This window comes from Cucumis sativus, chromosome 5 (genome assembly GCF_000004075.3).
Source record: "Cucumis sativus cultivar 9930 chromosome 5, Cucumber_9930_V3, whole genome shotgun sequence".
Classification (NCBI taxonomy): Eukaryota; Viridiplantae; Streptophyta; class Magnoliopsida; order Cucurbitales; family Cucurbitaceae; genus Cucumis; species Cucumis sativus.
In genome coordinates, this window is record NC_026659.2 from 25,802,895 (window position 1) to 25,825,236 (window position 22,342).

Sequence of the window (22,342 nt, forward strand, 5' to 3'; positions counted from 1 at the left end):
AATGGTAGTAAAAGAAAACGTATTTTAAAATTTCAATTTGGTGTATTCTCACTTTTATATACAATAGAACTTTATTAAAATGCTCAGTCTTTCAGCTGCATTTTCAACTAACAAGAATTGAATAATTTTTCGAACACCCATGATCCTTTATTTTTTGAACAATTTACCTAAAAAGTTGTTCCTAATATCATAGAATAAAGAAAAAGGTCTTTATATGTATCAATCGTATCGTTATCTTCGAATGAAAAAAGAAGATAGTACCCAAATTATTGATGAGGGAATTAAGTGAATCAACCTCTTGTTGATAGAGATAAATGGGGAACACTTCCAATTATCATCAAATTGAATATATATGTTATATATATTAGATTAGATTATCAAAATGAGGTTAAAACACAAAGTATTTAAAACCAGGTGAAAAAAAAAAAATCGGACGCTGAAAAGCTTACAATATTATTTGAGAATAGTGCGTTAAAGAAGATAACCTCACAATAAAACCAAATAATGAGGAATCTCTAATTAAAAATGGGGTCTCAAATGTATATTTCTCTATGCAAAGAACAAACAAGAAACAATCAGAGAATATATAAATAAGCAGCCACCACAAACTAATGAGAAGAAGACAACAGTGGCGGTGGTCTAACCTAAGGAGAAGTGTGATTGAAGGAAGCATTACTATAGTGAAAGGTAGGTTGGTGGAGCAGGGGCAGAAGAGTTGGGGAGTGCAATAAACAAGTTGTGAAGCTCACAAGATGCCGAAGCTATAAAACGAGTAGAATCTCTCACGATAGTTTCGTGCAATGTAATAGAAGGAGCTCGTAAAACGTTGATAGGCGAGAGAGAAGATGATGAGCAGAAAATCACATAAAAACAGCTTCATCTTCTTCAACCACCTAAAAAGAGGATTTAACAATATAGGCAGCCTTCTTGCAGAAGAGTGCAATACAAACAGCATGCAACCAGTTGTAGAAACAAGAAGATGATTGAGGAGCAGAGCAGATATTGAGAACCGTAGTGAAGCACTAAGATGCCATATTAGCCGAAAATCACACCTCAAAAGAACATGAAAGAAAAAAAAAACAGCCAACAGATAAATCTTTAGGATCGTCCAATGAAAAAGAAATATTGATAAATAGACAGAAAGGTTATATATAAGAACTCTAGGTAGTAGATATAATTTTGAAAGCAAGAAAGAAACCTCCGAGTTTCAGCGAGGGGGCGGAAGAGAGCCAACAACAAAATGGTGCCAGACAGAACCCCATTTCATGGCTTAAAACACTTCGTAGACACCCATCCAAATCCAGGTTTCAAAGAGAACCAATTGTCAGACGAACTTAACTACATGATTCCGGTTCACTCCACAATTCCCTATTAGAACTACAGTATAGCAGAAACACCATCATCTAAGTTCTACCAGCACAGCATCCAGCCTTGATTCCAGCATCAATCTCTGCAATAATGATTAACATAAAACTCTCAGATAAAATAACAGAAGTTTGGAATTTATTGCTCAATCAAGTATGATTTTGACAGGCATTTGTGGTAGAGAATCATTCACTGCTCAATTTGTAGAAATGTTATAGGCCTCATAATGAAAACACATGCCAGAAGGGTAAAACGCTAAAGAATGCCTTATTAGTTAAGGGAGAGATCAGTGATGGCCTGAAATGAAAACTTCAAAAGCACCATTGTCAGTGCCTTCCAAGTAGCCTCGTTCCACAGCACTAATTCCCAATGATTAGCCAAGGCCCATCACCCATGTGGCCATGTGCACAAAACAACCTATCTAAGCCAATTACTCTCTCCTCTCAGTAACTAAACAGTTTTTGTGAATAATTCTCATGACTTGGAAGCAAGGCATACCCATTAGCATAAGGTGAAGCACGACGAGCATGACGGTATGGAGGAGATCTGCTGTAGCTACGACCACGCTTAGGAGGTGTAATGCTGCGACGTCGTGGGGATCTTTTACCACGAGGACTGTTACTCCTACACAAGAAAAGGGAAAGAATTGATAGAACATCAAGACCTAAACTATATACAAGACTAAACCACCTGTTGATTTGACATCAGTTAGACAAAATTGGCGTGTATAAAAAACACAAACAGCTTTAACACACCTGCGGCCATATCTTTCATAGCTTGGACTCCGACGACGCCGAGGAGAAGGACTACGACGCAGACCACCTCCAACACCTCGTGAGCCCCCACGTGAACGGCATTCACGAGCAAAATGTCCAGGCTCACCACATTCATAACATTTCAAATCATCACCACCACCACCACCACCACCACCACCACCACGGCCACGACGACCACCACCTCCTCCACCACCTTTAGAGTTGTGAGAAAGCTCCACACGCCAACCATTTTTTCCTAAAGAAGAAGCCCAAAGAAAAATCACAAATACAAGATAAGATAGAAGAAAAGTTTAACCAGGCACAAGACTTCCACACTGTAGAGGAGAAAGCATCTTGATAACTCATTTGACTTCTCTCATTTTCAAAGTATGCTTCATAACATGGCAATATCTGACTTGTTCCATAGCACCTTTGAAAAGTTGACAACCAAGGAGTTGAAAGACTAGACTTCCAACTTGCAACACTTGTTGAAGCACGAAGAGATGCCAAAAACAGTGAGCAGCATACCAACAAAAAAAGACAATTGAGAAAATGAAACTGAAAGTATGGAAGTAGAGATTAAATTGATTCATTTCATCAAACTTGCACGAGTTAGGGTTAGGATTCAGGGAGCACTTTCAAAGTTTACTGCAGGTATTTTGCCCATTATTGAATAAAGTCCATATGAAGACTTGAACTACTAGCCTTCTTAGGCACTATAATCTTCCACACCAAAGAACTTATGTGCTGGTTCGAGAAAGAATGAATATCAAAAGTGAAATTAAAAATATGATTTTGAATAATGGATTCCATAACATCGAGTTTCTACATCTTAAAATCATGGTAATTCCAAAAATCACATTTTTGAAGCATATTGGAGAGATAGGCCCATTCATTACGCTCTTTTCCAATAAGGTGCTTTCTAAGGATAAAGTAACATTTAAAGAATCTACAAAAGTTCCGTGATGTAATCCAGTTTTGGGGATACAAGTTGATATTAGACTAGATCAATAATATTAATAGGTTTCTAATTCACTGCAGTAATGAAAGCTAAAGAAAAACCCCTGCTGATAGTTGCTTGATCATATTTTCACTAGTAATCGAGAAAAGCAGGCACAAGCACATACAGCATATATATACAGAGGAAAACATCATTTGATAGAAGGAATGAAAATTGAAATGCACAATTTGATATTTACAAGGAAAAAAGAAAAATAATACAAAAATCACTTATTTAAAACTGACCATCTAATGCTTGTATTGCATCTAGAGCATCCCTGCGATCATCAAACTCAATAAACGCATATCCTGGAGGCCTTCTAGCAACCCAAACACTATGTTTTATTCAAAAACAAATACTTCAGTATGCACTATGATACAAAGGAACGAGGAAACAGGAATATCATATCAAATTATAGCAATATATGTTGTAAACTATTTCGATTAAATAACTTATATGCAATTAAGGTAAGGTGTAAATATCCTTGCAGCAAAATCTTCACAACAGATCGCAAGGATAGCCATCAGCAAACTTCAGAGCACATATCTCAGAGTGTCTGCACCCAGTTCTTAAACAAATGACTAACAATAAGGGAAATTTTGATCTTATATGTATAAACCAGCGTCCAATTAGTGAGCTCCTATTGCTAACGGGCAAAAACTAACCAGACTTTTTATGGTATTCAGTATTAAAACAGACGTAATGACATTCAAAGAGACCAAATAAGGCCATTTCTGCTCTGTTTCTATTACCCTATAGATTGCTGAAATGACTCGGATTGGCCAGGTAAAACACCATGAATAGATAGTAAACTGGCGCAAAAAATGCAAGGCTAATACTGAAAAAACCCTTGAAGATAATATTTAGCGAAAAAGAAAGCAAACGCAGAATATATAAACCCCAGGATTCCCAACAGACTGCCGATTGAAAGAATCCAAGAACTAAAAATTACACATTTTCAAATATCTTGCGTCTAAAAGATGCTAATTTAAGAAATACATGTAAAGAATGCCTCGACACAAAACTTTTCAAACAGAAATCACCTCCTAAGAACACCGAACATTCGAAATTCATCTTCGAGATCCCTCTCCGTAACGCGTGGATCCAGATTACCAATATAAACTCGAGTCATTGTAACAAATGAGCGAAGAACCGCCTGAAAAACAATAAGATGCTAGTTTAAAAAAACAAATCATCCCAATAAATAAACAAGAAAAAAACGAAGATGAAGAGGAGTTAGAGTTTAATCTAAACAACAAATTGGGATGGGAATAATACAACACAACACAACACAACCCACCCAACCCCAGGATGCGAAAGCTGCTACAACAACAAATAAGTCTACACGTGGTAAAAATACACACAAAAAGAAGTCTACATACGAAGTATTTCCAAGAGATTATAAAAATGGAAGAAGAAAAAAACAAAATCGAAGGGCTGGTTCAAGGATACATCGTTGAAAAAAAAAAACAAGAGAAAGAGAGAGAAAGAATTAGGGTTATGCTCATGTTGATCGCGAAGCTGAAGCTCACCAAGACAAAGATCTCGCGGAATCGACAAAGAGTAGGAAGAGATTAGCAGGTGATAAGGAATGAAAACAACGCCGTCCGTCCGTAGTCGCAGAGCTCCGATGCTCGGAAGTCTGCAGAAGGTGACAGTCAAGTGGCCGAGTGAGTTCGGTTTTCTTGCTGTCGATGAAGACTCCTAATTGGGCCGAGCTGCCTTACCAATCTGGGCCCAGTAGATCTTCATGGATCAATGGGCCGGATTCAATATTAAAATTGGTTAAATAGGTATATTAATTTTCATATTATTAACATCATTTAATAATTTTATTAATCCTAATCATACTTTTTAAATTTAATTAAACAGGTTATAAATATAAGTATAAATTAATTATTATTTTTTTAAAATATAGTGGAGTATATTTAATTTTTTTGTCTCAATAAAGCCTGAAGCCACTAATCAAAGTGCTTTTATTTAGGCTAACTAATTAAAATATTGATAATTACTTTTTAAGGTGATTGATAGGTACGAAATGTTATTGTATTAAAACTATGATACCAATGAAGAATATTTGAACCAACATTCACTTCATTTTCAAACTCGTTGAAATTTTACTTTTCTCTCATGGAATTGATTTAGTCAAAGTAACTTTTATGTTTCTATATATATTAAGACTTTAAACTACCAATATAGACTGAAATTAGAAAAATCTTAAATGAAAAGATTATGTCTTTGGTTCTCACTTTTCAATATATTTTACCTTCAAGTTTTGGTCATTGACTTTCTTAAACATTTAATTTGACCGATGTTGCAAAATTTAGGAAGATGGGAAAGGGAAATTTTGTTATTTATTTTTAACTTTCAAATTAAACTTGATTTTGACGACATAAGCAGTACTTTGTAGCAAAGACATGCATAATATTTTAGATCATGGGATACTTCTTACTCGTCTTTTATTATTATTGTTGTTAATATGTGTAACGTGTCATTCTTTTTTATTAATATTTAACTTTGATTTAATGAGTAAAAGTAAAGACAAACTTATCTTAACGATATGAGTTATTCATACTAATTACTTTGTAATATTCTAAAAGAAAACGAAGCTTTAATTTCAATTATGAATCATTAATTGATAATTTAACATAACACTTTAGTCTATAATTAAACAATTAATTTAGAGTTCATTAGGGGAAAACATAATAAACGTAGTTATCAAACATATTCCAAAACGGTAAGTTGATGAGTCGGCCGTGTCCGCCAAGTGTGAAATAACAGAAGAAAAAATGAATAAAAGAAAGGGAGAATGGTGTGTCATGTGTGTGGATCTTTTCCATGCGCCAAAGAAGGAAAAGAATGGGAAAAGTGCTATGCCACACTTTGTTGTTGACTTGCACACAATCCTTGGGATGTTACGTTACAACTTTAATCATATAAAAAAAAAGCGTTATTTATTTTATTGAAATATTGAGAAAACTCATTACACGTTAAATTAAATTCTATATAAATCGTTACCATAAATCGAATTCATAACTTTTAACTATTAATAAAAGTCGTGTCCTCCTATTTAATTACCACGTCTAGACCAATTTATGATGATTAATTAAACATCTAAATTCAAAATCAACCATACAATTTTACTTATTTTAATCGAGGATTGAATATATATTGATATCTCAATATGGATCCATGGAATATAATAAATTAGGGTCTACCAAAATCAATAAGAATTCAAATACTCGTATGGCTTGGTTTGGAAGTTAATTCAAATATTATTTATATAAATTTCTCAATTTACAAGAAGATATCAATCAATATCGATATTTTATTGATATATTTGTAAGATTGGAATATTTTAATCATCCTGTTTATTAAATGGGGAACAAATAAAATATTTTTAAAAATATCAAAATCATTTAAAATGAAAAAAAAAAAGAATAAAATCGAAAGTTCAAGGAAATACCAAACCAACAATTCCCCTCTCCATGTTATGATTCTATCAAACTTTATTTATTGTCTTTCATTTGGCCACATCCAGCTTTATGTCATTTTCTTTTCTCAATTAAGTTCTGTACAAAAATGTTAATATATATAATTGATTATCATATTGAATTCTTGAAAATTCTTATAGGAAGCGATAAAAAAAAAAGAGGAAAAAAACATCTCGCTAATATGTTAAATTTAACGTTATAGTATAATGTATGGTTTAATGAGGAAACAACTATGAATTGAGTGACAGTATATGAACTATTAAATAAACTACGTATGTGAATTGATACGAAACAAACAAGATTATATACAATATGAGGTTTTTTTGGAGAGTAAAAAAGAGTGAACTGAATGAATTAAGGAGGGTTGATGAAGTGACCAAATTTGTAATATAAGAAGCAGTTGTTTGAATGAAAAAAGAATACGTTATCCCATGAAGCATTAAAGGGAGGAATAAATATAGTGATCGATAACCTATACTTTATTAATGAGGATTGAGGATATGAAAAATAGTGTTGTCTTACGTGGAATCCAAAGGTTCACAATATTCCATTACTCATCACCAATTAATTAATTACTACAAACTATTATTTTCTTCATAAATTCACTTGATTTTTTTTTTTAATAAGAAAAAATAGTTTACTTTATAATAATAATAACTATTATTATTATTTCCCCTTATTTAGTGTTCCCCCATATTCTCAATATCAAACAAACATGTTGGTAGACAATTACAAATATAATCCACCAAATTTAGTTAAATAATCATCTAAAGATATTGTGGTTGAATTATGCTCATTTTGTAAATAAATTTAAATAATTTAAAACATCAATGAATTTTCTATGTATGATGAACTCTTTTAATAACGTTGTATGTTAAAATATATAGAAATAAAATGATATAGTAACGGTAGAGATATAGTCCAATCTATGTATTCATAGAGAAAATATCATCAATTGAAAAGAATCATTGAGATAAGCATATCACTAAAAACATGTCCGTGATATTTTATTATTATTATTGTCGATAGAATTCTATCATCAATGATACAACATGAGAATTCCATGATTTAAAGGGGAAAAAAAGACTCTACAAAATCAAAGAGGAAAAAGGTTCAAAACTCAAATCGAAACTCCAGTATAACCAATAAAAAGACAAAAAGAAGAATGATTCCGTGCAGTGACGAATTTAAAAAAAAAAAATAATAAAAAAGAACTTAAATCAACAAAAAAAAAAGAGACAAGATAAATCTATTGTTGGTATACTATTGATAAATAATGCAATATCAATTATAAGGTATGCAATCTTAAAACAAAAACATGAAAATATATATAAGAATGATTAGGTGGATTATCATTCGTTCATATAAATGTAAATGTAAGTGTTATTTGAAAATAACAATTGGCATGAACCAAATGTTAAGATAAATTATAAACTCATCGTGTAATAACAACACAAAGATTAAAATGATATAACGACACAAAGATTAAAATGATGTAATTTGGTGATAATTAGGATATATATAATAGGAAGAATATTAAAATTGAATTATGTTTGAGTACACACAAAATGTTAAATTAGGTAACATATAAGTATATGCTAAACAATATATTTCCTCTAATGGTAAGATGCTTCAAATATTCCTCCAACTTTATTGGAATAATAGGAAGCTTAGTTGGTGATAAATTTGGTTTTTCTAATAATCAATATAAAAATATATATATAGAAATTATTTTAAATTATAAAACTTCTAAAAAAACATTTATAAATATGGTAAAATAATATCACAAATAAATAACTACACACCAATATATATTACTATTTATATCAATATATCATGATATAAATAAACCTAAACAATAGTATATCTTAGTGATTTATATATCTATCACTTGTATCATAAATAATAGGAATATCATAATTTAAATAACGAACTAGTTTATGAAATGTGTATAAAATAAATGAAATAATACAAAAATAAATAATTAAAATATTAAAAAGAATACATAACTTACCGGAAGTTAAATAGTTTAAAGATGATAAAGTTAAGAAAGATTCGAACGAGCTCATACTAAATCTACCGTTTTGTTACGTTTGGAAATATTTCTATATAAAATATATGTAATAGTTGTCTTCCTTTCGGTCGTTAGGTAACCTTCAAAGTTTTAGATTAATTTTTTTAATAATATTCATCTAACAAATACATGAATCCAAAATTTTTTTAGAAAAGGACTATTTTTTAATAATTTGCTTTATTTTAATAAAAAAAGGATTTGGTATATACATACATCAATCATCCACACGTATTTTATGGAACCTATCAAGTAAAAAGACGTCTTTGAAATTCTCAATTAATTAATTAATTAATTAACAAAACAGATGTCACAAAAAAAATTATTTATTGAATATCTCAGTATAGAAAGAGGAAAAAAGATGTCATAATCAATTTTTGTTGAGTTTTAAACAGCTTTCTTGAAGGAATTAAAGTTAATTATTTATTTCTAGAAATTCTGTTTGGATTTGGAAGCATTAATTCAGTAATATACATATATATAAAAAAGAGTTTGGTATTTAAAAAAATATGTAAAAAAATGAAATTGTGAGACATGTGGTGTTGACAAAAGTTTAGAAGAGAATTGGGAATCTCATTGAATGGTCACATAAACTTTGGTTTGTTTAATTAACTTGATTAATTAGCCTAAGTTTATAATTAAAATTAATTAAAAAAATAAAGTTGGTAATGGGAAAAAGGGAAGTTGTTTAATATTGACCAATTCTGATAACCTATCATCAGCCACTATACCTGATGGGGCACCACTTGACACTTGTCTTGTTTACTTATGAAACCATTTTTCACTTCATTTTATATCTAAATATTTCTACAACTTTGGATTACTTTTCATTTTTTATGAAACTATGAAAGAATTATTATTGGCTTTATTGGCAGAATTTTGAAAATGCAAAACAAATTTTTAGACAACAAGGGAAGAAGAAAATCTGATTATTAAATTTTTGTTTTCTAACTTTTAAAATAAAATAGTTTTCGATATTAAATTTCTTGTTTTAGATTTTTGCTTCAATTCGACTGGCTTATTAATATGTGTAAGTGGGAATTTGAATCTATAACATTTAGATAGAGAAGATAACAATGTTTAAATCAGGTCAAATTTTACATTCTTTTTAGATATATTAATCAACTTTATTATTGAAAAATAAAATAAAAATGGTAATATTGATTAATTAGAGCTTACAAGATTAGAATGTGACGAATAAGATGAATTTAAGTAGAGATACAAGACATCAATTAAATTATATAACTAATTTTTTCTTTGCTCAAGTCTATAATAAAAAAGCTGCTTGCAAGATATTGATTAGTTTACGTACGTATTATAATAATTGTTCATTACGTTCTCTTTTTTTAGAAATTTATGTTCTGAAATTTCTTTTCCATTTGTACAAAAGTTTCAAACAAGTAAAGTCTATTTTATGGTATAAATTTCCTTTTAGATTTATGAAAATAATAATAAATAAAAAGAAGGTTTTAGAAAAATGTTGAAATTGATGAATTGGAAATGAAGAAATTTGGGGAACCAAAATGACTTCCTTTGACACAAAAAATAGTTATGAAAATAGAATACTTCATATTTAGGTTCAACTTTATGTAAATGGAGATAACCTAATTGTGTAGCTCTTACATCATATCATATCATATGCTAATATTATTCATCCAATTGATTCTTTTTAAATACAATAAAACATATAATTAACTATATTAGCATTTACTTTATTTAATTCAGGTAGAGGGATTTTGATGTTTAACAGTTTTTCTCGAGTATTTTATAACTTGGTCGAATAAAAAAATATTAATTATGAACAAACGTAAATGCTTGAATTAAACATTAAAGAAAGGTTTTGAACTTTTAACATCTAAATTTGTATACAAAATATGTTAATTGAACTATACTTATATTTTGAATAATTTGGTACGTCACTTTCGTTCATACTTTCATTTCGTTTTTGTTGTTTAAGGTAGTCAAAAAGCAAGATTAGTTGTCGAATATATAAAAATTGGTGTTACAAGTATAACTATTTTGGTATCTATTTTTCAACCCTCAATCTTTTGTATAAATCAAAGATAGATAGAGCAAAGAATATAAGGAGGTTGAAATTTAGAAGTCAAATAAATTATGAGTGTCTATCCCACCAACCTAACAACAAACCATCCAAAATTACTTTTTACGTTTTACCACTTTCTCAATTTTACCCATTTATCGATTATCTTTTCGTGGAGGTCATGTTAATATAAACTTAATTCGACGATAATTGACGTGATTTTTTTCTTTCTTTTAGAAATTTAATAGTTGATGGACTCAGGCACTTTATCTTCTATTTTATGTTTTAGGGTGTGTTTGATAGTGATAGTTGGAGTAGTGATTTTAGGAAAAATAGCTTTAGGTATAATTGATTTTGTAAATTGAACTATAAACAATCAAATATAATTTGATACAAAAGATGACTTTAAAACTATCAAATTACTAAAAAAAAATGATATTTCTGGTATTTCAAAACATATAAAACAAGGTGGTAATTTTCATTATTCACTAAAGTAGCGACGCTTCAAAAATCAATTTTGACTGGTTTTTTATTTTTCTAAAATCAATTTCTTTACGTGGTCGAACACCGTATTTTACCATAAACTTAAAAATATAAAATTGTGTTTTGAATTTGAACTCTAAGTTTATGTTTTAATTAATTTAGAGTGTAATGATATGTTATTTTTTGTGGAAGTAAGTATTTGAAGATCCTATGCATTTAATTAAACTTAAATTCAAAGGTACTTTTTGTTTGCTTTATAATTCAAAGGTATTTGAAGATCCTATGCATTTTTTATGGTTTTTTTATAATTAAATTGATGAAATGATTACATTCTTTCTATTATGTGATACTAAGTACTAACCTTTCTATAGCCACCAAAACCACAGTACTCTCTCACCTTTTAATTTCCTTCTTTTTTTTTCTCTTCTTCCCAAATCTTAAAAAGATAAAATCAATATTGATTTCTTTCTTCATTCAATACAATTTCCCCATAATCACAATGCTAATTTCTTTCTTTCTTTTCTTCTGTTCTTCCATCTTAACAAACAGATCTCTTTCTGTATTGTTTTGACATTTTTATTATGAGTTGTTTCGTTCAACGTTTTTGTTTATATCTAATAAAACATTTATATAATAATGTTTTCTTTTTAATGAATATTTTTTTCTTTTACATTTGAGATTTATAAATTAAACTATTGATATCTTAATTTTACATAAATTTGAATGAAAATTCCAATAAAACATGAATTTGGATTAGAACAATTATAAAGACAACAAACAAAATTAAAATAAATTTGTGAATAACACATTCTACTATTTTCAAGATAAGTAGACAGTGAATATAAATATTATTTAGTATTTTTATATTAAAAAGTTGTAAAAAAACATAACATTTGATAAATATTTACACCTTATCGAAAAATTAAGTGTAATGAATTTTGTTATATGAAGTTTAATTAGTTTATAAGTTTTTTTAAAAAAATCTCTTTATTTTATGTACTTTATGGATTTTATTTTCTAACAAAATAAAAATATCGATTCATGTTTTATATCGATACCAAACTCACGAAAATACGTGCATGTTCAATACATGTATAGAAACCTAATATCATTTCGTCGTAAAAAGATGATATAGTTCGAAATTATTTTGGTGATCTAAATTTCAAACATCGTGAACGTAATTTAACTAACATGAATTTGCACCACGGTCAATTTCAAAGTTCAAACTTTGTACGTTGTGGGTAAACAAACAAACAAACAAAAATTACCCTAACAACATAAATCGACGGTGTGAATTTGCTTGGCTCGTACAACAAATTTAATGATATCATCAAGTGCCTAAAAGACCTAAACTAGGGTGGAAAGAAGAATATGTGAATTATTATAGTGGTGAGGAAAGATGTTGATTTGATGTTTTTAGGTAAATTTGATGTTAAATTAATACAAGACTTAGTTCCATAGTGGACACTACCATATGTAACTATATATCATAATTTATTTTGATCTTTGAACATCCCATTGGTCATTGCTTTTAAGAGGAACAATAAAATAAGGATGCATACCTACTTAACAAAATTATATTATATGATATGATTTGTGGAGAGGGTGTAGGGTTGGAGGATTTATATATACATAAAAAAATATTATATATCCTTTGTAGATAAAGTAGTAAACAAAATTACATCTTCAAATAACATCATTTTATGCCATCAAGACAAGAATCAAAGGATTTGAATTATCCTTTTTTTTTTTTTTTCGTGTGAGACTAATTAAATTTGTAAAGTGAAAAAAAGGATATAAATAATGATCTTAATTAAACTACTAATTAAGTTATTTATGGTTAATTTAAGACGCTTTTGTTTTGGATTAAAACTAACTAATAGAGGTGGGATTGCATGTAATTGAATTCAATTTGAATCGTAAAAGTAAAAAAGTCTAATCTTCATTTGGTATTTGATTTAATTGTTTTGATTTTTGGATGATCAATAAAATAATATAATGATAATAGAAAATAATAACAGGGAATGGGCTTCATCCCCTAAAATGTGGAATCATAGAAAAATACAAAACTAAATGAAATTCACTTGAAAAGGATTCCCTCAAACAAGAATACATCCAAATTTCCCTTTGTTCTTTTCATATAAAGCCATCCAAAATTTCCAAACTTGATCAATACCCAAAGAACTAATCAAAATTTCCTTCTCAGAAACACTTTAACTTCCATTCTTTTAATGTTCTTTAATTTATCATTCATGAACAATTGCTTGAAAACTTTGACTTGGTTTCTATTTGTAGATCTCTCCTAGTTTTTCCCCCTTTTTTAATGGAATTTTTGGGTCATATAAACATCATAAACAACAAAACCCTTGAATTAAATAAGTTTATTATTATTATTATTATTATTGTTAATCTGATACCATTTTAAGTTTTAACCCTGTTGTTTAGTCAAAGTTTTGATTTTGATTTTGATTTCAAAATCGTAACTGTTCTTCCCCTGAAGAATGAATATCCAAGCAGTCTCAATCGGTGGTTGGGAATTTGGCATGGTTATGTGCAGCACTTCCATGTCAGTTACGTCATCAATATGTTGAGTCAACTCGGCCCAAAATTCACTGAGTTCATTTTCTTTTCTGGTAAACAAGGAGGACTAATTGCAAATTTTCATTGACATCTGTCCTCCAAAATCAGACAAAAAGGAATGTACTTCTAGTTCTTTATCTTCTTCTTCTTCTTCTTCTTCGCTAAATTGTTAAAACAAGTGTTGAAGAAGAAAATAGCGGTTGGTTGCTCTTCTTTCCTTCTTCTTCTTCTTTCTACTTCTTCCACTTTGACTCTCGAAAACTCAAGTGGGTTTTATTGCTTCACACTGGAAATTTCATTTTCTTACATTAAAGTAGAGCTTAAGATTAACCCCATTTAAAATCTTCATTTCTTAGTCCCTTTCTGAATGATTACGAAAAATATTCTCTCTGATTTTCAAAGGGTTTTCTTCTCTTTTTTTCTTTCTGTTTCTTTTCGTGTTCGTTCTCCACACATCCCTTTCTTTCTCTCATTATAGAGACACGTAAGTGTAATATATATATGCTTGTGTATTTTTGTTCTTTTTTTCTCATTTTAGTGTTGCAGAGACTTTTGTGTTGTTAGTATATTCCTGTATTTTCTCCAAAGTAGTAAAGGGCGTTTTGCATTTTCGTTTTTGTTGAGTTTTCTGGTTGAATTTTTTTTATTGAATTTTGAGAAATAAAAAAATGGGTTTCTTCAGTATCTGGCATTCGTAGGCAACTCATCGTGGATCTGGGATTTTTAAAATACTTTTTGTTTCGCTATCCGTCTTCTTACCTTCTCTCTAAAAGCTGTTTGAGGACGGTGTCTTGTAGCCGTATAAAGTTTCCCCCAAATAGAGATTTGAGTTTTTGAGTTGAAAATGCTTCTATTCAACTTTTGAAAACTTGAACCTTCTATGGTTATGGATCTGGAAAGTGGAGTTGTTAATGAAAAGAACGCGAAGGTCAGTTCTGTACATTCTATTACATGCATTTTAACTTCTCTCCTTTTCATTTCAATTCGTTTTTTTTAGTGATTTCACTTGAAACCCATGTCGATTTTACTGTTTTTGTTCTGTAGAAAGATTCATGGAAGACGATTTTGATGATGGCTTATCAGAGTCTTGGGGTTGTTTATGGAGAGTTGGGAACTTCGCCTTTATATGTGTATAGGAACACTTTTGCAGAAGAAGATATCAATCATACCAAGAGCAACGATGAGATTTATGGGGTTTTGTCCTTTGTTTTCTGGACTCTCACCATTGTTCCTTTGCTCAAGTACATATTTATCGTTCTTAAAGCTGATGATAATGGGGAGGGTGGGACATTTGCTCTGTATTCGTTACTGTGTCGACATGCTCGAGTTAGCTCATTGCCTAATACCCAGTTGGCTGATTCTGAACTTACTGAGTATAAGATGAATGTCCTTGGTCCACCATCTCAACAAAGTTTTGGATTTAAACTCAAATCAGCATTAGAAAAGCGTCGGGTTCTGCAGAAATTCTTGCTTGTTCTTGCTTTAATTGGGACTTGCATGGTGATAGGGGATGGCATCTTAACTCCAGCTATTTCTGGTAATCATCTCTAACATTCAATCAATGTTTCAATTTTCTTCTGTTAGGTTTCTTAAATTGGATGCTTGTTTATCATTCATTTCTTGTTTTAACTTCCTGTCAGTTCTTTCGGCGGTTTCTGGTCTTGAGCATACCATGGCAAAAGAACATCACCAATGTAAGAATCTACACTTGCTTGTGTTTAATTGGAATTAATCTTGTTTGTTTCTGAGAAAAAAATTCACAGAGGAGATGGGGAGGGAGAAAGTTTTCCATTAACTGAATTCTATCAATTTTTTTGTCCTAACTGTTGGATATTGTTTTAAAATGTTGTTTTTGAGCATCCAACTTCACTTGTCTTCTTATGAATGTGAGGTCACTGTCCATTGCTTTCATATGTTATGCAATCATCACAAACAGTTGTCAACAATATTTATTGCTATGCTAACTTGGGAGACCATCTTATGTTAACTTGGGAGACCATCTTGACAAGTCTCACCCCAAGTTGCAGTATATTGTATTGAATTGTTTACTGTATGGGATAGGACTTAACACATCCCACTACTTATATAACTGTTGGAGGGTAGTGTATGAGAAGAGGGAAGCACTGTGTAGAAGACTGTACTTTGGCAGTATGATTCCTCTCTTTCACTAAGAAGTAGGGAAAAAGACTTAAATGATGAAGAATAGTTAGATGAATGGGAGAAAATAGAAACTTGCAGTTTAGGAATGAGGTTGAAAAATTAAGCAAGGGTAGTAACTGTGCGAGTGCCAGCAACTTGGAGCCATTTGGCCTCTCTCTTTTGCTTAAGGGAGCTTTTTGGTTTTTCTTGACTGCTAGAAAGAAATGCTTCGCCCCTTTTAGGCATGCACCTTAGTTAAATTATAAGTATGGAAATCAAAGTAGAAATCACTATTCAAGCTTATGCTTTGATTATAGAAATAATAACATTTAATGATTATTTGATCCTTCAACCTGCTTTTATGATTTATGGTGAATGAGTATTCATTTTCTGTAGTGCCTTATTTGCTGTCACAATAGTCTATTACTAACTACTTCCATATCACTATCCAAATGTACGGAGTATATAATGTCATTGCAAGTAATGATTTTTAGTTGGGATACTGGGTGGGGGTGTTGTTCTATTATGAGGAGAGATACTAAGCTATTTTGACTATTTTCAATAAAGGAAGATAGAAGATAGTTCATCGAATCTGCTCGATTATTTTGTTTCTTTCTTATTCAACCAGTACATCACCCCTTCAAATTTTTTCCTTTACTTCTGTATTATAATTCCTGATATTGGACGATGTCCAACTCGTCTCATGTAAATCGATGTTCCTGCAGATATAGTGATCCCAATTGCATGCATCGTACTGATATGCCTGTTTGCTCTTCAGCACTATGGCACGCACAGGATTGGCTTCTTGTTTGCTCCCATAGTGATAGTTTGGCTATTGTGTATTAGTGTTATTGGCCTTTACAATATTATCCATTGGAATCCCCGTGTTTATAGAGCAATTTCTCCTCGTTACATGTTCCAATTTCTTAAGAAAACCCAAAAAGGAGGCTGGATGTCACTTGGTGGAATAATGTTGTGCATTACTGGTAAATTTCACACATTTGGTTTGATTTATCATGTTGTATCATTTCAAGCAAAGTCATTTGCTTGTTAATCACATATGGTATGTTCTTATTTTTCTAGGTTCGGAAGCGATGTTTGCTGACCTTGGTCATTTTTCTCAGTTGTCAATTAAGGTACAATTTTGAATTTTGATCTATTTCTACTACTAGTGAGGACTTTTCTTGTAAACCATGCAATAACGATACGGTTCTCTTCTCACTTATTGTAGCATAAGTACAAGGCAATTTTGTCTATTTTTTCCAAATCCTTTCTTTAAATGACTATCTCATGCATCTCATTGTTACTGAGGGTTGATGGGGCGAATTCCTGCAATCACCTTTCTTTATCTGTTTAATGAATTCCTTTTATACGTGTTATTCATATAACTATTCCATTTCAGTCCATTTGTCTTAATTTCTGTGTGTAATGTAATTCCCTCGGATGGACTTGCTCTCATAAATTGGAAAGATGGCTTCTCACAAGAGCTTTCTCCATATTAAGACGCAATATGCAGTTTTCTCTGATCATTATGACCTTTTTTTTAGGACAACCCACCTGTCCCTGCAACATTTGGGTGTCAGGAAACTTGTAGGAAATTGTTTTCTAGATATGTGGCCACTATGGATTGAACTCATGACCTCTTAGTTAGTTATGGACACTATGTCTCTTTTTTTACCACTAAGCCAACCCAGGATGGTTCATATACTATGGGCCTCTTCCTTTTTGAATTCTATAACCTGAGGTCTTTGTTCTTCTGACTGAGATTAGTGATAACCCATCATTTACTGAGCCTTTACAGTACCCCTGCATATTTGAAAATTGATGTTTGAGATTGGTTTCGCAATAGTTTGTGCTTGCTAAAGTCTGTATAATGTTGCTAATCATAGCATTAGTGTTTAGCTTTTCTGAAGTGTTCCTTGTTCATCTCTACCATTTTCTAACTTATGTTGTCTTAAAACCCATACAGATTGCTTTCACTTTTATGGTTTATCCATCTCTTCTCCTAGCATACATGGGGCAAGCTGCTTATCTGTCTCAACATCATCCCTCTTCAAATGAACATCCAATTGGATTTTATGTATCTGTTCCTGGTAGGTTTTAAGATTGGTTTCCCCATGAAGATGATCTCAGATATATTAATGATTGGGAGTTAGTTGGCTGATTGAATTTTCTTTTCTATTTCCAGATAAATTGAAGTGGCCTGTCCTTATAATTGCCGTGCTTGCAGCAGTAGTCGGAAGTCAGGCTATAATCACCGGAACTTTCTCGATTATAAAGCAGTGCTCTGCTTTGGGTTGCTTTCCTCGGGTCAAAATTATTCATACGTCTTCGAAAGTTCACGGTCAGATCTATATCCCAGAGGTCAATTGGATTTTGATGCTGTTATGCTTGGCAGTTACCTTAGGTTTCAGAGACACTAAGCGCTTGGGCCATGCCTCAGGTATGATTCTATTTTTGGTTATAGACCTATTAAAGCAATCGCCTGTCTGTTGCACTTTTATTTTGAGCTAAAACTCTTCTTTTAAAACGTTTGTCTTCAGGTTTGGCAGTGATAACTGTGATGCTTGTTACTACATGCTTGATGTCGCTCGTTATTGTCCTGTGCTGGCACCGAAGTGTATTTCTTGCAATAGGCTTCATCTTCTTCTTTGGCACCATTGAATCTCTCTACTTCTCAGCTTCTCTCATAAAGTTTCTTGAAGGAGCTTGGGTTCCTATTGCGATTTCTTTTGTATTCCTGATCGTTATGTATGTCTGGCACTACGGAACTCTTAAGAAGTTTGAATTTGACATCCAAAACAAGGTTTCTATTAACTGGCTACTTAGTTTGGGTCGCAGCTTAGGCATTGTAAGAGTCCGTGGGATTGGTGTTGTACAGACAGAGCTTGTTTCGGGTATCCCTGGTATCTTCACCCACTTTGTCACTAATATCCCTGCCTTCCATCAAGTTCTTGTTTTCCTTTGCATCAAACATGTCCCAGTGCCACACGTTAGACCAGAAGAACGGTTTCTAATTGGTCGTATTGATACGAGTGAATACAGACTCTATCGGTGCATTGCACGATATGGGTATCGAGATGTTCACAAAGACGACGTAGAGTTTGAGAATGATCTTATATGCAGCATAGCAGAGTTTATAAGATCAGGGACTCCACAGTCCAGTGATTGTAAACTGGACTTTGATAAAGACGGTGAAAAGATGTCAGTCGTTGGGACATCTTCTAACCATGAAGATAGGATTCAGATGGCCGAGACAGATAACGAGGAAGACTCTGAAGAACTGTACCAAGCTTCAGATACAAGAGAAATAAGGTCACCAACTCCAGTCCAATTGAGAAAAAGAGTACGCTTCATCTTACCCGAGAGCCCGAAAATCAACACTGATGCAATGGAAGAATTACAGGAGCTAAGGGAAGCAAGAGAAGGAGGAGTAGCTTACATATTAGGACGATCACACATGAAAGCAAAACAAGGATCGAGCATGCTGAAAAGAGTGTCGATTGACTTCATTTACGAGTTCTTGAGAAAAAACAGCAGAGAAGCTGACTTCCCAGTAGGTTTATCACATTCATCATCAACACTTGAGGTGGGTATGATGTATCTTGTTTAATTTTGACCATAGTACCATATTTCTATGTACATATGGGTATAGAAAGCTGTAATATCTGTAAAATAATGAAAAGGAAAAGGAAAAAAATGCATAGAAAATTCAAAGTGTGGATTTGAGAAAAATGAGAAGAAGAAAAGAATCGATCCTTTTGTTAATGAAAAAGGGTTAAGAAAAACTTTTTGTACTAACATAACTCAATTAACCTTTTGATATAGATGCATATTAGTTTCATTTATGTGTATTAATTGTAACTAATGTTACTCATTTCCTAACTAGAGTTAAGATTCAAATTTATTTATATATATCGTTTTTTGGTAGGAAGTAGTAATCCAACCCATTAATTAGATTTAAACATATACTAATTAAATTAGCTAATAATTTTCCTTGTGCTTTTCACTATATAGATTCTTTTATTGACTTGTTGTCTGGTCACAATTGAGAATGTCAATGAGACATCTTAACAACAGCAATAGGTTAGGTATGATTTTGGGACTTATTAATTTAAGGGAATTTTAGAACAAACATATTATTCTTATTTATATATTTTTTAAAAAAATTATTGTGTATAGTTATAAATGGATACTAATTAATCTGGGTTATACATTATTAGTCGTTCTAATGTCACTTTGGATGTGTACACTATATCGACAATAGATATGTTTGTTCCCTATCTCTTAATTAAATGTTTTTATATTATACCCTTTTCTATTTATTTATTTCTTTAGAAAAAAATTGTGAATTATTAGCTGAAAGATTCTACTTGAACTCGTGGTTTTAAGTTTCTATCCAAATTTAATTTTTATTTAGAAAAAACATTTACTTATTTATTAACATTCTTACTCTAAGTCTCGAAAAAATTAGTGTAAAATTTACCTCCAACAATTTATGGATATTTTAAAGTTGAGAATACCTCATAATTAGTTTACTCGATTTGGAAAATCGATAATTTTTAATACATATTTATAATGATTCAAACTTAATTTCAATAAAATAAAAGTTATACTTACAATTATAGAATTAAAATTCAAATAATTGGAAAACTAAAAGTTATTGTTAAAAAATAAAGTGGAGGAAGAAAAATATAGTTTAAAAAGGTGGTGCCTGGTTGGTCACCATCCCGGTGGCTGCCCCACGTCAGAGGTGGCGGACCGGCGGCCCTACTTTTATAAATAAATAAATAAAAATAATGCAACGTGCCTATTCATTTTAATTCAAATTCTTCCTTTTTTTTTTTTTTTTTAATCTAAATCCAAACTTCACACTAATGTTAATAAAATATGAAGTATGGTAAATTTATCAAAAGAAAGTATTATAATTTCTAATTGGTATTTTATGCTTAAGATAAAAAACAATAAACTATTAAAATATATTGACCAAAATAAAGGAACTCAGAAAAGGAAAACTGAAATAATATTTTAACAAAATTAGGTAAATTATGTAATTCTATGATTATTTTTCATATTGATGATTACATATTTATTGTAGCGTGACAAAAGGTAATTACATATTATTGTGATTTCTTGTATCAATATGTATAAATAAATTTTTACAATAAAGTATTTATACTTGTCAAATAAATGCTTTTACTTAAATAAGTTAGTAAAAGTCCCACTCATGAAATAGTGAAGTTTCTTAATAAAACTCAATTGGTACAAGGAAGTTATCAAGATATTTCAACAAAAATGTACAGTGAGGCTTAAAATCAGACTTTATAAGATATCATCATCCATTAGATCATTAATACAAGATTTAAAGACTTTTAGCATTTTCTGACAAAGTCAAAATCAGAATTATAAACGATAATAATTACATCAACTCTACATCCCATTCATTTAAATAAAATGTAAACATACAAATCCATCAAAAGCTATTAAGAAAAATAAACATACCATAATGTTTGATATGTTAACGTGACAATCAATTAATGAAAAGTATAATCATGTTTTATTTTGTCATGGGAAAGAACAAGTTGAAAATTTAGATAAACCAACTTTTTTTTTCTTAATCGAAATTGCATGGTTGATTAATTGAAGCTTCCAGGAAGGAACCAACTGTGTTGGATATTCAAAGTCAATGTGACAAAGATACATACTTTTACTTTACTTTTACTGCCTCAATGTATTGACCATGTTCATAGAATATTCATTATACATTTTCAAATTTCTAACCTTATATTAAATGAACACTTTCAACTTTCCTATCTTACACAAATAAATAGGTATATGAAACTATTATTATAAGCTACACAATAACTTGAATCAAAATTTAGTTTCCTAACTTTGTGTTGAATAGTAATATGACAACCTGCTTATTCTAAAATGAATAAAATCTATTTTATCATTAATTTTGAGTAATTAAAAGTTTGTTTATAATTACAACTTACTATAAAAAGAATTAAATCTTTAAAAATATATACTAAAATTCTAAATTTAAAATTGGTCAAATCAGCATGGAAAATATTGCTTAAATAAGTTTTTAGCAATTATTAAAAAAAGAAAAATGAAGACGTGAAACACGAAATTAAATGGTCAAAGTTTTAAAAGCTATTTAAAAAGTTCCAACAAGTACTGAATATATTAAAAACAAAATTTCTTATTATAAAACTTATTAGATGACTTCAAGACCTATTACAGACTTGGGCTATGTTTGGAATTGTTATACTTTTTAAAATATTTGTTGTCCTCTTAAAATAATCAATTATAACGGTGTAAATAAACACAAAAACGTCTCATTTTCATTTCAAATTAATATTATAAAAAACAGATTAATTTAAATTTATTGTTTGGTGATAAAATTTGCTC

General features: G+C 30.6%; 2 protein-coding genes across 2 annotated transcripts; one reads left to right on the plus strand and one right to left on the minus strand.

Annotated features, from left to right (window-relative positions):
* Positions 1-492: 492 nt before the first annotated feature.
* Positions 493-4,808, minus strand: LOC101213165 (serine/arginine-rich splicing factor RSZ21). Its single transcript, XM_011657334.2, has 6 exons — positions 4,653-4,808; positions 4,164-4,276; positions 3,366-3,454; positions 2,121-2,376; positions 1,864-1,989; positions 493-1,450 (listed from the first exon to the last, which is right to left on the minus strand). The coding sequence occupies exons 2-6, from the start codon at positions 4,250-4,252 to the stop codon at positions 1,444-1,446; spliced, it is 567 nt and encodes a 188-aa protein (XP_011655636.1). The 5' UTR covers positions 4,253-4,276; positions 4,653-4,808; the 3' UTR covers positions 493-1,443.
* Positions 4,809-13,879: 9,071 nt separating this feature from the next.
* On the plus strand, positions 13,880-19,776 carry LOC101212925 (potassium transporter 6). The gene is made up of 8 exons (XM_011657336.2): positions 13,880-14,717; positions 14,834-15,326; positions 15,430-15,483; positions 16,654-16,914; positions 17,012-17,064; positions 17,898-18,021; positions 18,117-18,371; positions 18,472-19,776. Exons 1-8 carry the CDS (start codon positions 14,670-14,672, stop codon positions 19,539-19,541), a joined length of 2,358 nt encoding a protein of 785 aa, XP_011655638.1. The 5' UTR covers positions 13,880-14,669; the 3' UTR covers positions 19,542-19,776.
* The last annotated feature ends 2,566 nt before the right edge of the window (positions 19,777-22,342 follow it).